We start from the raw sequence: 15,514 nt of genomic DNA, 5'->3' as shown, positions 1-15,514 counted from the left end.
CTTAACTGACTGAGCCACTTAGGTGCTCCACTACTTAAAATCCTTCAATGGACATAGTTTGGAATTAGTAGCCAAAATAGCATGGAGTCAAGGCCTAAAACTCTACAAGTTTGGAGGAAAATAATCATATGTTGGTAAAAGCTTCCACTAAAGAACTGGGCTGCTTTCCCATTTTTAGAAAGGCAAAAATCCATGGGAGGATGGGGTAAATGGGAGCAGTTAATGGGTATTGAGTTTCAGGTTTGCAAGGTAAAACCTTCTAGAGATCTGTTGCACAGCAATATAAATATAGTTAACACTAGTGAACTTATGCTTAAAATTGGTTAAGACAGTAAATTTTATATTATATATTTTTCACCACATTTAAAAAGTAAGAAAAATGAGGAGGGGGGTGGGGGAGGAGAAGAACCTGTGAATGCCCCTAATGGTCTCAAAATACCATTCCCCATTAAAAGGAACAAAGACTGGAGAAATTGCTGATTCCAGGTCTGGGGCAGAAAATGCACAAGATGGAGCCTGGAACATCTTATCACATTAGATAACCAATATGAAGACAGTCCCCACTGACCAAAGATAGGTTTCTTATCGATGTTGTAACAAATAACCACTAACTTAGTGACTTAACAATACAAATGTGTTCTCTTACAGCTCTGGAGGGCAGAAGTCTGGAATCAGTTTCATTGAGCCAAAGTCAAAGCTGGTTCCTTCTGGAGACTCTGGGAGAAGAATCTGTTTCCTTTCTCATCTTAGAGAGCTCCAACGTCTGTATTCCTCCATCTTCAAAGTTCAGCATTCCCATCTCTGCTTCCATCATCACATCACCTTCTCCTCTGACCTTCTCACCTCCTGACTCCTTCTTATAAGAACACTGTGATTATACTAGAACCATCTGGATAATCCAGGATAATCTCCCCAAGATCTATCTATAAAATTCTTTTGCCATATAATATGACATTCACAGTTTCCAGACATGAACATCTTGGGGGACCATTATTCAGCCTACTATGTAAACATTAAGATAGTTAACTGCAATGAAGTATACATATTTGTATATAAATGTGAGCTCATATTTTTTTAAAGTCTAATCATCAGATGATGCTAGGAAGCCAGCTCTTTTAAAAACCAGTAAATAAAGGGAAAGAATCAAATATTTATCCTGACTTCTCTATGGAAACTCAGCTACTGGTAACCAGACAGTAGATGGGGCAAGTTTCCCTTGCCTCCTCATACTATTTTCTCTACTTTTAGAAGTATTCAGCTAATATATTAAAAAGTAACAATAGAATATAACCATTTTGCAACACCTAAGGAATTACTTAACTTAGGGACTGAACATCAATGGTTACTAACTGCACAAAGAGAGAGACAGAAAGACTGTATTTCTTGATAGATGAACACTGGCAGACAGCCTCCAAGATGGTTCCCAATGATCCTTACTTCCTAGTACCCAAACTCTTGTGTAGTAGTCCTCTCCACCAGTGAATAAGGCTGATTGTGTAATATTGCATAATTACTGCGTGCAACTTCCAAGATAGATCATATACATCATTGTGGCTTCCACCCTGCTCTTTTGGATCATTTGCTCTAGGGGGAGCAGGTAGCCCTAAGGAGAGAACCACGTGGTGCGAAGCTGAGCCCTTTTGCCAAAAAGCCAATACCAGTTTGTCAGTCATGTGAGCAAGCCATCTTGGAAGCGGTTCTTCCAGCCCCAGTTCAGCCTTCAGATAATAGCAGCGCCAGCTGATATCTCGACTGCCACCTCATGAGAGAAGCTGACTCAGAAGCATTCAGCTAAGCCACTCCCAGATACTGGATCAACAGGCACAATGTGCTATGTTTGAAACCTCTGACTTTTAGGGGCTATTTCTTATGCAACAATAGATAACTAATACAAGTAACATTACCTATGAAATGGTTTTGTCCAAAATAATGAAATCTCAGTATGATGAGGGGCGCCTGGGTGGCTCAGTCATTTGAGTGTCCGACTTTGACTCAGGTCAGATCTCGCGGTCCGTGAGTTTGAGCCCCGCGTCAGGCTCTGTGCTGACAGCTCAGAGCCTGGAGCCTGTTTCAGGTCCTGTGTCTCCCTTTCTCTGACCCTCCCCCATTCATGCTCTGTCTCTCTCTGTCTCAAAAATAAGTAAACGTTAAAAAAAAATTAAAAAAAAAAAAAGAAATCTCCGTATGATGAAGCTTCAAGTCCTACTACCAATTTACAGGAGATACAGAGGACAGAGAAACACGTTAAACTACACCTCAGGGATACAATCAGAAAATCTAGACCAGGAAAAGATGTAAAGGACAAACAACTCTGTTCCTTCAACTGATAATTTACAAGGGAGAAAAAAACAAAATGAAAGAAATGAAGGGGCCTATAGAAGAGTCTGAAAAGACATTTTGTAAATTGGTATGAATAAGTATGAACTTTTCCTAGATCTTAATCCAAACAAAATGTGGGGAGGCATTGGAAATTTGGACTGGATATTTGATAACTCTGGGAGAGGGCAGAGGTTTGGGTATTATAATGGTATTATAATTTTTTAAGTCCTTATCTGGTAGAGTTACAAAATTAAATATTTAAGAAATAAATGTTATGATGTCTGGGATTTGCTTCCAAATAAGTAGAGGGCTTCCAAAGTAGTAAGTGGTTGGGGTGTAGATGAAACAACGCTGACAACAAATTGGTTGGTAATTGTTGAATCCGGATGATAGCCATGTTGATTAGTTGTACTCCTACTTTTGAATGATTGAAGTTCTCAATGAAAAGGAAGCCAACAATGTATAAACTGTTCTGAGTAAATCAAATACAGTTTTAAAAACTGTATCATTCAGACCTAATGGCCATTTTGTTACTTTTGCTTCCAAAAGCTGGATTCTTTCAGGATGATGAAATTGGTATTGAAAAAAAGGATTACAAAATATTTTATTACCAACGGGTTTTATTACCTGATGTAACCCAGACGTTAAGCCAGGATCATCCTGCCTTTTGAGATTCAAATAAAACTGACTCAGTGCCCTTTCTATATGTAGTGGGACACTCCTCACCTCCCCAACCTTTCCAAGATTACTCTGAGGTGAAGTTAGTAAAGTGGCATAAGAGAGATGTATATAAATTTCTCCTCCTCACCTTGGTCTGAGTTGTTTCTGCTGACTTATTTCAGTGGTGAATCACATTCTACACATGCTGTTCCTTTTCTACTTCTTGGTGTCACTCCAGACCACGCACCTGAGAAGTCCTCTTTCTCAGTATTTTAGGCTTCTTTTCCCTAAACAACCAAGTTGTCTTCTGAATTATGATGATACTAATAAAAATAGGCTTTTCACTCCACTACACAGGTGGCAAAATGGTTATATGGATACAGGACATTTAAAGAAAGATATGAGGTACTCAAAACAAGTTATGAACGAAGTGACACTTGGAAGAAAACGAAAATATTAACAATACTGTTTTTTCTTCTAGGAGTGGAACTAAGTGATTCTTTTTTCTTGCTTCTACTTTCTGATACTTGATGAGCATTTGATTATGGAATAATTTTTAATAGAAATCTACAAATCACATTAACTGCCAAGATAGCAACAGGTATTGATCTAAGTGACATAGGACAGAGAAGCAGGCGGAGGCCCAACCCGAGGATGGAGACGGCACCAGGTTGTTCACCTGAGACCTAGAACCTGCTCTCTACTAAGATCATAAACTGACTGATCCTAGCAGAGGGTGCTCTAGGTCTCAGAAATGGGAGCACTTTTCTACCCTACCCTCCCTCCTACAAGCCTCTAGCAGCTTCAGACCTGATCTGTCAACTAGTGATGCTCCTTGCTCCTTCCCCATCAACCTTCCTCAAACACAGATAAGCCATAATGATATTTACCATCATGGCAGATAGGAGACATGAGGCAGCTCCACACAGACTGGGTATTTTGTTCTTGACTTGACTGACAACTAGCACAGTACCTGGCACACACTGGGCACCTAATAAGTTATCTACTGATCTAAATAGCATGGGGGCGCCTGGGTGGCTCAGTCGGTTGGGCGTCCGACTTCGGCTCAGGTCATGATCTCACGGTCTGTGAGTTCGAGCCCTGCATCAGGCTCTGTGCTGACAGCTCAGAGCCTGGAGCCCGCTTCGGATTCTGTGTCTCCCTCTCTCTGACCTTCCCCCATTCATGCTCTGTCTCTCTCTCAAAAATGAATAAATGTTGGGGCGCCTGGGTGGCGCAGTCGGTTAAGCGTCCGACTTCAGCCAGGTCACGATCTCACGGTCCGTGAGTTTGAGCCCCGCGTCAGGCTCTGGGCTGATGGCTCGGAGCCTGGAGCCTGCTTCCGATTCTGTGTCTCCCTCTCTCTCTGCCCCTCCCCCGTTCATGCTCTGTCTCTCTCTGTCCCAAAAATAAATAAACGTTGAAAAAAAAAAAATTAAAAAAAAAAAAAAAGAATAAATGTTAAAAAAAAAAATTAAAAATAAATAGCTAGCTAGCTAGCTAGCAGGATTTAAGGCCTTTTGCTCCTTGGCCTTCACAAGGACCAACTTTGATTTTACAACTAGAGGTTAAAAATCTTAAAATGCCAGGACTTCATAAAGTTAGCATAAAGATGGCCATTTTATAAAAGGTCCTGTCATCTATTTAGTACCTATGATTTTTCCTGCTCTGATAGGATACATCAAAGGAGAAGAATGCACAGAGGGACAACTGGCACCACCAAAGACATCGCTACGTAGATCACCATTTCTCCTGTAACTACCACACTCAACTGGACATGGAGATTCTTATTATGGGCAACTATGCCAAAGAAGATAGGCAAAAACTTGTGGTTTGAACCAAAGGGAGATTAACACTGCTTCCTATAATTTTTGAAATTATTTCTCTAATTTTTAAAATTATAGATATTTTAATGTGGGTAAAGTTAGTATCTATACACTTAGAAAAACCCAAAAAACAGCTCTCCTATTTGCTTCTGACATCTGATCCCCAGATTAGAGGCAGCCACACTTATTATATAAAATTACTTATGCCTATGTCAGCATGAACATGTATTCTCACTTTTTAAAAACATAAATGGTAGAATAATATGTTTTGTTTTTCAAACATAGCTTATTTTATTATACAGAAACGTAATTCTCTGAAAATTAATTAAAAGTTGTTTGATACAACTTCAAATTGGTTTTAACAGTCAGTCACTAACAGAAAACAAAAGGCAATTTAATTATTATACATTGGAACATAAATCACATTTAAGCACAAACATGAAAACAGCAGACTCATTTCTCATCTTTGACTTGTTTCTTTTCACTGTCTTCTTCCGTTTCAAAAGTGAATGGTTTGTCATAACCCATTAGATGGTTATAATCTTCAGGGTTTGGAAAGAGCACTGGATTAACTAACAGTGATTTTGTTTTAGCGTAAAACGTGGTAAACACATGTGTGCTGTCTGGAATCTTCACGTCATTTTGGTGAAACACTGTACTCGTTTCTGAAAGCACAACATTATAAGTAATGGCTTTGTAAGTGTCTGTTGTAGCTTCATGGTACAACCGAATGACATAGCCTTTTGTAACAAAGTGAAGCAGTGCTGGAGTGATCACCGTAAAGCTTCCTATGATGCCATAAAATAATATTTGCAAAGGCAGACTTCCAAATATAATATTATTTTGTGCAAAAATGTATGGTAGAAATGCAAGGCTGATGACACTTGTAGAGTAAGAGAAACATTTCACACCTAAATAGGAAAAAAAAATGGGAAAAGATTAATATATATAAATTTTATGAAACAATCAACCTATTCAATTAATACTTCCACCTTCTTATAGCATCACCAAAACAATAAAATCAACACATACATATAGTGATTATTATTTCCTAGGCTCTGTCTTTACATACTTTATATATTTTATTCACGAAATCTTTGAAAAAGCACTATGAAATAGACGGATAATTATCATCATCACTCCCATTTAAGACATGAGAAAAACAATGCACTTGCTCTATATCACAGAGCTACCAAGTGGCAGAACTGGGACTCAAACCCAGGCAATTTGACTCTAGTGCCCAGGCCACTGACCAATACACTGCACTGCCTCTCCAGGTAAGAAATCTGCTTTAGGGTTAACTGGCCCTCTACCTCAGTTCCCCAAGAAAAGATTCAATATTACTCAAAGATCCTTATGAATACTATAAAAATTAATTCAGCCAGCAGATTATCAAATAAAACTCTATTAATAAGCACTTCCACATACCTAACATTAAATGTTTATATATAAGGCTAACATTATCAGGCTAAGTGCCCAGGGTTAAAACAGCAAACTACCATAACAAACAAACAAAACCGAAAACAAAACAAAACAAACACCAGTGGTTTAAGAAACACATGGGAAATAAGGCGCCTGGGTGGCTCAGTTGGTTAAGCATCTGACTCTTGGTTTCAGCTCAGGTTATGATCCTACAGCTAGTGAGTTAGAGCCCTGCAACGGGCTCCACGCCTGCTTGGGATTCTCTCCCTCCCTTTTTCTCTGCCCCTCCCCCACTTATGCTGTATCTGTCTCTCTCAAAATAAAAACTTAAAAAAAAAAAAAAAGAAAGAAACACGTGGGAAATATATTCAACTTCTTCACCAATGAAAGACATTCAAGTTAAAACAGTGAGATATTTTTACCTGTCACATTAAAACATTAAAAATCAATGACTTCTGAAATGCATAAAAATGGTTAAGAGACACCTGGGTGGCTCAGTAGGTTAAGCAACTGACTCTTGATTTTGGTCAGGTCATGATCTCATGGTTGGTGAGATCAAGCCCCACATCAGGCTCTGTGCTGAGGTGTGGAGCCTGCTTGGAGTACTCTCTCTCCCTCTCTCTCTCTGTACCCCACCACTTGTGCATGCTCTCTCTCTCGAAATAAATAAAAATAAAAAACATTTAAAAAATAAAAATGGTTAAAATGGTAAATTTATGTTACATATATTTTACCACAATAAGTGACTTAAAATGTAAATTTCTAGAAGATCGACAAGTTGAGATCCTAGACAAATTGGTTATAAATTTAACTTGGAAAAAAAAAGTAAGAAAAAAGGGTGGGAGAAGTTAGATATTAAAACATAAGTCTATAATTATAATGGTGTGGTCCTGGTGCACAATAAAACAGATCAGTTGAACAAAATGTAAAATCTACAAATAAACCTAACTGCGTACGGAAATTTATATACTATAAATTTATATACTATACATCTCAAATATGTGGGCAAAAATGGTGCTAGGACAACTGGATAGCCATATAAAAAAGATAAAAACTCAATCCATCCCCCATACCATCTACTAGGAAAATTCCAAATAATCCTGATATTTAAATGTAAAAAATAAAATCATAGAGATAGAAGAAGAAAATATCCATGCAGTCCTTCATAATCTGAGAATGGGAAAACTTTTCTAATTATGACTCAAAACACAAAAGCAATCAAGGAGAAAGGTAAATCTGATTAAAAATGTACATGGACATAAACAAAGTAGAGACAAATGAGAAAAATATTTGCAACTTATATCACAGAGTGTTAATATCCCCAACATATAAAAGGTTACTAGGATATGAGAAGATCAATAACCCTGTCCACAAACATGCAAGAAATAGAAGCAGATGGCTCACTAAAACAAAAATAACCACAGCCCTTAAACAGAAGAAATGTTAATAAACCTCAAACATAAGAAACATGAAATTAAAACCACGGTGAGATATTGTTTTCCTCCAAAACTGCCAAAAACCAAGTTTGACAACATACTGTTAATGAGGCTGTAACACAGTCTCATACACTGCTATTGGTTACAGGCTTAATTATCTTGCATCAGTAATTTAAAAATAATTCCTTCCTTCCTCCCACAGGTAGTTGCTATGACACTGGTACACATACAATACAATACAATACAATACAATACAATACAATACAATACAATACAATACAATACAATAGGGATACAATGTGGACCAAGATGCCTTCTATAAAAGCCACCCCTTCCAACTACTCTTTTTTCCCCAAGACTTTTGTCACACTATGGTGGGTTGAATAGTGTACCTCAAAATTCATGTGTACCCAGAACCTCCAAATGTGACCTCATTTGGAAATAGGGTCTTTGTAGACAATCAAAAATTGAGATGAGTTCATCCAGGAACAGGGTGGGCCATGACTCCAATGAGAATATCCTTGTAAGGATAAAACATGACAGAGACACAAAGAAAACATGGCCCTTCCCAACACCGATTTCAGAATTCTAGCTTTCAGAACAGGGAGAACAAATTTCTGTTGCTTTAAGCCACCAAGTTTGTGGAAACTTATTACAAGAGTCCAAGGAAACTAATGTACCATATACTTTATTTTGCCTGGATTGACGTAACTGTCATTTTCTAAACAATATATTCTGGGCTTTCCCAGCTTCATGTCTTTGCTCATACTACTCCATGCCTGGGATGCCCTTCTTTCACACCTCTTCATGTTCAAATTCTTCTCAACCTAAAATGAGACTACTGTGACATCAGTTAATTATTTGTGGAGGAATTAAAAGGAACAATCAACTAAAAAACTCTTCAAATGTCTTTAAAGTAGGATCCATTTGGTAGTTTAAAGAATCTCCAAGAACGTTACCTCTATCTTAATGTCTCTCATTCAGTTTTACACAGAAAAAGTATTTCTCTCTCAGTTCCTACATAAAAAAAATAGTAATCAGGGGCACCTTAGTGGCTCAGTTGGTTAAGCATCCGACTCTTGATTTTGGCTCAGGTCATGATCTTACGGTTTATGAGTTCCAGCCCCGCATCAGACTCTGCCCTGACAGTGCAGAGCCTGCTTGGGATTCTGTCTCTCCCTCTCTCTTTGCCCCTCCCTGGCTTGAGCTCACTCACTCTCAAAACAAATAAACTTTAAAATAAGTAAAGAAATAAAACAGCAATCTCTATAAAGTATATACAGTGACTTTCTATCACCATCATGTTGAAAGAACTCAAACATTAAATTCTTATAGAAGTTACAATTCTAGAACTTGGAATACCATGGATGGCTATGCTCTTCCACAAATATGACATCCTAACCACATGAAAATTAACCATTTATATTCTCATCTTTAAAGAAGGAAGTCAAATGGAAATAAATAAATTAGTAAGCCTTCCCTGCATTTGAAGTAAGGGTCTGCTCAGAAGAAAGGGTATTATGGGTATCACTGTTAACATATCTAGTAGTTTAAATCCAGGTATCTCAGGTCAGAAATGTGACAAATGCTCAGTGGCCTACTTATGTACTGACTCCTAGAGGAATTTCTAACCACTGAAAATTAATTTTTCCAGTAACTTCAGAACTCTTCTCAATAGTGATTACACTCAGTCCTTATTGCCAAAGTTTTAAATATCTACACAGTCCTCTAAACACAGTCTATTTTGATGCCTCACACTTGAGAACTTACAGATTCCTAGAGTAAATTAAAAAAATTTTTTTGGAAATTTATTTATTTTGAGAAACAGAGAGACTGAGCAGGAAAGAGCAGAGAGAGAGAGGGAGAGAGAGAATCCCAAGCAGGCTCTGCATGGTCAGCACAGAGACCCACAAGGGGCTCAAACCAACCAACGGCGAGATCACAACCTGAGCCAAAACCAAGAACCAGCCGCTTGACCGACTGAGCCACCCAGGTGCCCCTGCAGAGTAAATTTTAGATGATCAGTTGACACCAGCATAATCAAAAACAGGAATGCAAATGAAGGTGCTGAGATCTTGTGGCTGACCTGGCTATAAAGTAATCCTTCGGATATTTCAGGTTATTCTTTTAAGATTATTAAAATGAGATACAACCTCAGGAACTTGAACAAATCACATACCTAAGTTCTTCTGACATTCCCTAATAAATTATTCCATACTAAATACCAAATTAAGAGCTAAGGAAAGAGCTTCAAACTTGTAGTCATTTAATACAGTTTTTCTTCCCTATTAGTCTCTACCACCTACAAAAGCCACTAAACATGTTTCTTGAAAATTCTAAGGTGAACTGAAAAGCTGTAAAAGTAATGTATTTTTTTAATTATGAAAGTATTATATGCTCATTTTAAAAATATATGAAGTAAATGTGTAGTCTCTCAAAATACTCTTTAAGGGGTATTCTTCCACATCTTTTCTCTGCATACTCAAACATTACACAAATAAACGCACACTTCTTGTTCTGTTTTACTTTGTTGTTAAACACCTTGGGAGATGACCAAAGGATGGATGGAAGCTTTAGCACCCAGCCATAAGATCACACAGCCATTAAGTCTTCAAAAATCTTTTTTAAACCTCCTAGAAATGCAAGGGTCTCAACCTCTGAATCTTGCATTAAGAGGACACAAGAAAAAAATATATAACCTAATTTTTCCTCATATCTTGTGATTAAGAGGTACTAAAATAAGAGGTAACATCCTAAGTACATTTTACAAAGGAAATCACCCTCACTTTTGATTACCCACCAAACACTGTTCGGGCCAGATTCCCAGTATAAATCAGCCTTCCATCTTCTGATTTTTCAAGCTGTGTATGTAAGCACTGAACACACCTTTCCCAACAAAGAGGTATCTATTGAAACAGAGACCATTATAATGTGAGTACATAATAAAGTGCATTTAGACCAACTTTTAATTTTAAGTGTATTTTGTAAATTATAATGAAGAGTAAAAGAGAACTTGTCACATACGGTTATTTAAGGAATTCTCCCCAAATAATGTACAGAGCTAAAGAAATCAAACTAACAAAATCTCTTTCCTGAACTCCAGTCACAACCTGCGGAGTTGGAGAGTGAAGACCTAGGTTTGCACCCCAGCTCAAAGCCTTCTAGATAAAGCATGACTTTGAACAACTAAAAACTTCAGTGGAACAGTCTCTTCCATTCTATGGCTAATGAAAATGTCAAAAGTTTTAAGCGTATTAGTGTTCAAAAAACAAAATCCTCAATGTAACGTAAATAAAATACTGCAAATTCGATTTGTTTGAAGTCAAGGCCGTCTTTAATACTTCTATATCTCCTTGCTTCCCTTGTTCCTCTTAATATTTCACTTGAAATCCTGTATCACAGTTCACAGAAGAGGTCCCCAAATGTCTAAAAATTTATTTCACAGAACACACACTTCAAAATGTAAAAGGCATGCCTGATCCATTTATGTTGAAATTTAATGAAATTCCAATTCCCATATTAGGCATTTCCAAGTTTCAATCTTGTTTACTAATCTTGATACTTTACAGGGCAGGATTAGGAGACAATTTATTCAGATAAAATGAGAGCATTAACGCCCCCAACCCCTTTTTCCAAAGAGCAAAATAATTCCTTACAATAAAATCACCTAATAAAAAAAATAGAACAAACTTAAAGTCCGGTTATCTGAGTTCTTTCAGTTCAGTCTCCAGATGGTGCCTGTAATGTTGCAGATTAACCCCTCCGAGCTTCCGCTCAAGGAATATAAAGAGAAGAGTCGGTACCCACGAGCTGGGTTTGCAACCACCTGTAAATTACTCAGAACCGCCCAGAAAATGACCACTTTCCAACGGATATTCCTAGACTCGTGGGTGCTGTAAACCCCGGGATCCCGGGCCGGTTCCCGAGGCCGAGGCCCGGTACTTCTGCGCTGCCCTCAGAGAGCTTCTTCCGCACCAGGGTCACCAGGCCGCCGGGGCGGGGGCTCCCCAGGCCCGATCTACCCTCACTCCCCCACCTCCACCCTCACCGCCCACCTCCACTCCCATCCTCTCTCGGTCCGCAAGCCTTCAGACTGCCGACCTGCGTTCGCACCCGACTCCCGAGGAACGGCCGGGCTCCCCGCAGCCCTTCGCTTCCACCGCCAACCAGCCCCGGGGAGCCGCTGCAGGAGGCCACACACGAGGAGGCCGCGCTAGGGCCTCGGAGCGCGGCAGCCGCCCACGGCACTGTCCTCTTCCCGCCGAGCCGAAGTCCGGCCGCCCACGGGCTGCCCAAAGCCAGAAGCAGCATCCCGCGCGTGACAATTGGCGGCCGACGGCGCAACGGCGGCAACGGGAACCGCGAGACCCAGCTCCCAAACCGACAGCAGCTGGGACCAGCCGCGTTCGCTCCGCCTCCAGAAATCGGGGCGGGGGGGGGGGAGGGGCAGGCTTGGCCTCACGCGCGTGCGCAGAACTCGCGGCCTCCCCGCAACCTTGGCCGCGCGCGTTCCCTGCGGACAGAGCTCTGAACGCCGCCCACCGGAGTCTGGCTGCAGGGATCTGCCGACGACCATCCTGGGCGCAGCTTTACTTTCCCATACTTTAGCGCTCTTTAGGAGAATGTGGAAGGACAGAGGGGAGGGAGAGCCATGAGCGGAGGACAACGCCTGGAAGCCAGGGTTAAGTCTTTCATTCTTAGTTGGCGTCATTTTCTAGGCCCCCAAAACTATCTTCTTTCCGGAAAATGATAATGGCCTGTTACCACAGAATAATAATGCGATTTGGACAAAAATGAATGGTAATTTAATCCAACCGTTGGATTGGGAGAAAATAAATGGAATTTATTCATATAATGCTGATACTTGTCAAATACCTCTTCTGAAATCCTTCGCATCCATATACACGTTTCTTCATTACTTAAGAGGTATTGAAGACCTATTGTGAAGACTAAGGAGCAGAGGATATAAAGAGACCGCATAAAATTGGTCAGCTGGGTCTTGAAGGATGAGCATCCAACTAGTAGACACACCTTTGTTTACTATTTCAGAACAATGTTTTTGACTCCAGATGCTATTTGCATGTAAGATGATCAAACTAAAAGTCTAAACTAAAGTTCTTGAGAACTCCAGATCCTGTTTACTTTTTTTTTTCCTGGGTATCCAAAAGGATAAAATTACACTGCTTTTTTATGAATAACTTCATTTTCTTAAAGTTATTTTCCACTTACTTTTTTCTTATTTTAAGTTTATTTATTTAGAGAGAGTGCATACACATGCGTGCACATGACTGGAGAAGGGACAGAGAGAAACGAAGGGAGAGAAGCCCAAGCAGGTCTGCTGTCAGGGCACAGAGCCTGAGGTGGGGTGGGGAGGACTGGATCCCACTAACTGCAAGATCATAACCTGAGCCGCAATCAAGAGTCCCACGTTCAACAGACTGAGCCACCCAGGCCCCCTCTTCCACTTAGACTTTTAAAATGCTTCTGTTTAGTGTAATTGATTCTGCAAATAGCAATTTTCCATTTTACTGATATATGTCTAAAATTTTCTTTTAATATAGTGTTTTAATATTGTTACAAAGATAAATTGAGATATATTAGAAATGTTTCATTTATTTGAGCAAAAATTTATTCAAATTGGGCAGCACCAAACTGAAAGTGGTTTAAGAGTCCTCCATTGAGAGGAGCTAGCGGCAACACAGAGAAGACGAAGAAGCAAAGCAAGGAAGTTATTTCATTTGCTATAGTTTAAGCATTTGCATTATTTGGGGAAATCTAGTTGGCTATTTGTGATTGGTTGTTCTTAGACATTTATAGGAATTAATTCTGGCTTAGGTTTGGTTTGCTTACATAGGCTATCAAGGTATTAGAGCCATCTCAGTCTAACAGCGTCCTTGACTGATTACTTCAATAATATACTGAGAACTTGAATTTTAACTTCTGTTAGGCTTAGTTTTTTTTCCCCAACAGATGCTATAAGCAAATAAAAATAATATTTGGTTTACTTCAGGGTTTCAAAATAGCTAAACTGAGATCATATTCTGAAAAGTCTATGCTGTAGAATTACGTTGAATTGTTATTTATGCTTAGATTTCCCAGTTCTAGTAATATAGACGTTTGTTGAATATAAACTACTTGAATGGGATTTTAGAATGATACTAAGACTTTAAAAATAAGACTTGATACCCATTCATATCATCTAAGAGGTTCCCTTTAAAAACAGAGGCTGATAAGTATGCCTGGGTGGCTCAGCTGGTTAAGCGTCTGACTTCTGCTGAGATCATGACCTTGTGGTTTGTGAATTTGAGCCCTGCGTGGGGCTCTGTGCTGACAGCTCAGAGCCTGGAGCCTCCCTCAGATTCTGTGTCTCCCTCTCTCTCTGCCCCTCCCTGCTCATGCTCTTTCTCTCAAAAATAAACAAACATTAAAAAAAAAAAATGGAGGCTGATGTAAAACTGAAAAACAATTATCACTTGTAGAATGTATGGGCACCATTATTGTATGTCCTTTTTGTCTGTTTTTAGCTGTCTTTCCTCCCCATCCACCAGCTCTCTTTTCTTCCTTTAAGGTGAATTTAAGGGCAAAATGGCATGATGGAAAAAAGAAAAAAAATCGGTAAACCAATACACTGATAAGAACCCAAAATATTTCTTTATACATTACTGGTTTAAAACATAAACAGAAGAATCTTTCTAGAAAATAATTTGTCAACAGATTATCAAAATCACATTTAGTCAATGTGTTTCTATACAGATGCTAAAAATGATGCCTGTTGAAACTTTGGCTACAGAGAAGTTCAGTTGGAAAGTTAACAAAATATAGAACCACATAAACACAGTATGATTATGTAAAAATGCATGGAAAAAACTTATCTGCAATCTATATTTTTTCATAACAAGCAATATAATAAGCACAGTAAGCATATTATATTGACTATGTAAATAAAAATTTATCCTAGACTAGGTTCTAGCGCTAAATCTGGCATTAGCTAGCCTCAGTATTCTCATCTGGAAAATTCTATCATTCTCTAAGCAACGAACATAATGATCCTTTAGAGGGTGATAATGCAATGAGGAAAAGAGGAAGACAGAAGTAAAGGAGGAAAAATCTGATTGAAAATGAGCCCACAGCCTCCTCTCCTCACCCCATTGCCCCTCCTTCCTGCCAAACTCTATTCTGAGCTACCATTAAAACCAAAAACTTCCAAAAATGATTTTTGCAAAGTCTTTGAAAAGTAACAGAACAATCTGTTTGCAAAAAGCAAGAACTTTTATCTGCCAAATCAATAAAACATGTGTTTCAGCCGAAAGTTATTAATTAGGTCAACAAACTGGATCGCCTGTATCTATTTTCCTTTCGTGTATATTGTTAACACAACAAGCGCCTAGTTGAGCAACTTGTAATGGCGAGTGTCTTGGCCCTACATTCCCTGCGTGCCACGGCCCGTAAACAAAGTGCAAACTTTATTTAGCTGTTTCAGCTTTTCTGGAAGGGTGCCTGAATTTAACCACAGCAAAGCAAGTAAAAAGGATAGGCCGACTGACAGAGCGAGAGAGGAAGGATGCTGGGGCAGAGAGCATGGAGTGTTAAAGAAGGTCTCAGAATTCAGTATCGGCGGCAGATGCCTGGAATCTCTGTGAAAGATCTCAGAATTCAGGACAGCTGAACAACCCCGGGCTGGGAGGGGAATGCAGGGAGGGTTTTGTGGGGAGGGGGAAAAGCCCCAATCCTGGGGGTGGGGACGTGATTAGTTTTCAGTAATCGGTATCTGAAAGAGAGGAAATGAGGCCACCCGATTGCGTGAACAGTTGAGATGCTCTAGCAACTTTTCACAAAAGACAGATGCTGCTT

At 39.3% G+C, this 15,514-nt stretch overlaps 1 protein-coding gene across 1 annotated transcript; it reads right to left on the bottom strand.

The window, feature by feature from the left end:
* Nucleotides 1-5,071: 5,071 nt before the first annotated feature.
* On the bottom strand, nt 5,072-12,083 carry TMEM70 (transmembrane protein 70). The gene is made up of 3 exons (XM_043601217.1): nt 11,765-12,083; nt 10,464-10,569; nt 5,072-5,716 (listed from the first exon to the last, which is right to left on the bottom strand). Exons 1-3 carry the CDS (start codon nt 11,972-11,974, stop codon nt 5,259-5,261), a joined length of 774 nt encoding a protein of 257 aa, XP_043457152.1. The 5' UTR covers nt 11,975-12,083; the 3' UTR covers nt 5,072-5,258.
* Nucleotides 12,084-15,514: the final 3,431 nt, after the last annotated feature.

This window comes from Prionailurus bengalensis, chromosome F2, assembly GCF_016509475.1.
Source record: "Prionailurus bengalensis isolate Pbe53 chromosome F2, Fcat_Pben_1.1_paternal_pri, whole genome shotgun sequence".
In the NCBI taxonomy this organism is placed as follows: domain Eukaryota; kingdom Metazoa; phylum Chordata; class Mammalia; order Carnivora; family Felidae; genus Prionailurus; species Prionailurus bengalensis.
This window is presented reverse-complemented; position numbering and strand designations above follow the sequence as displayed.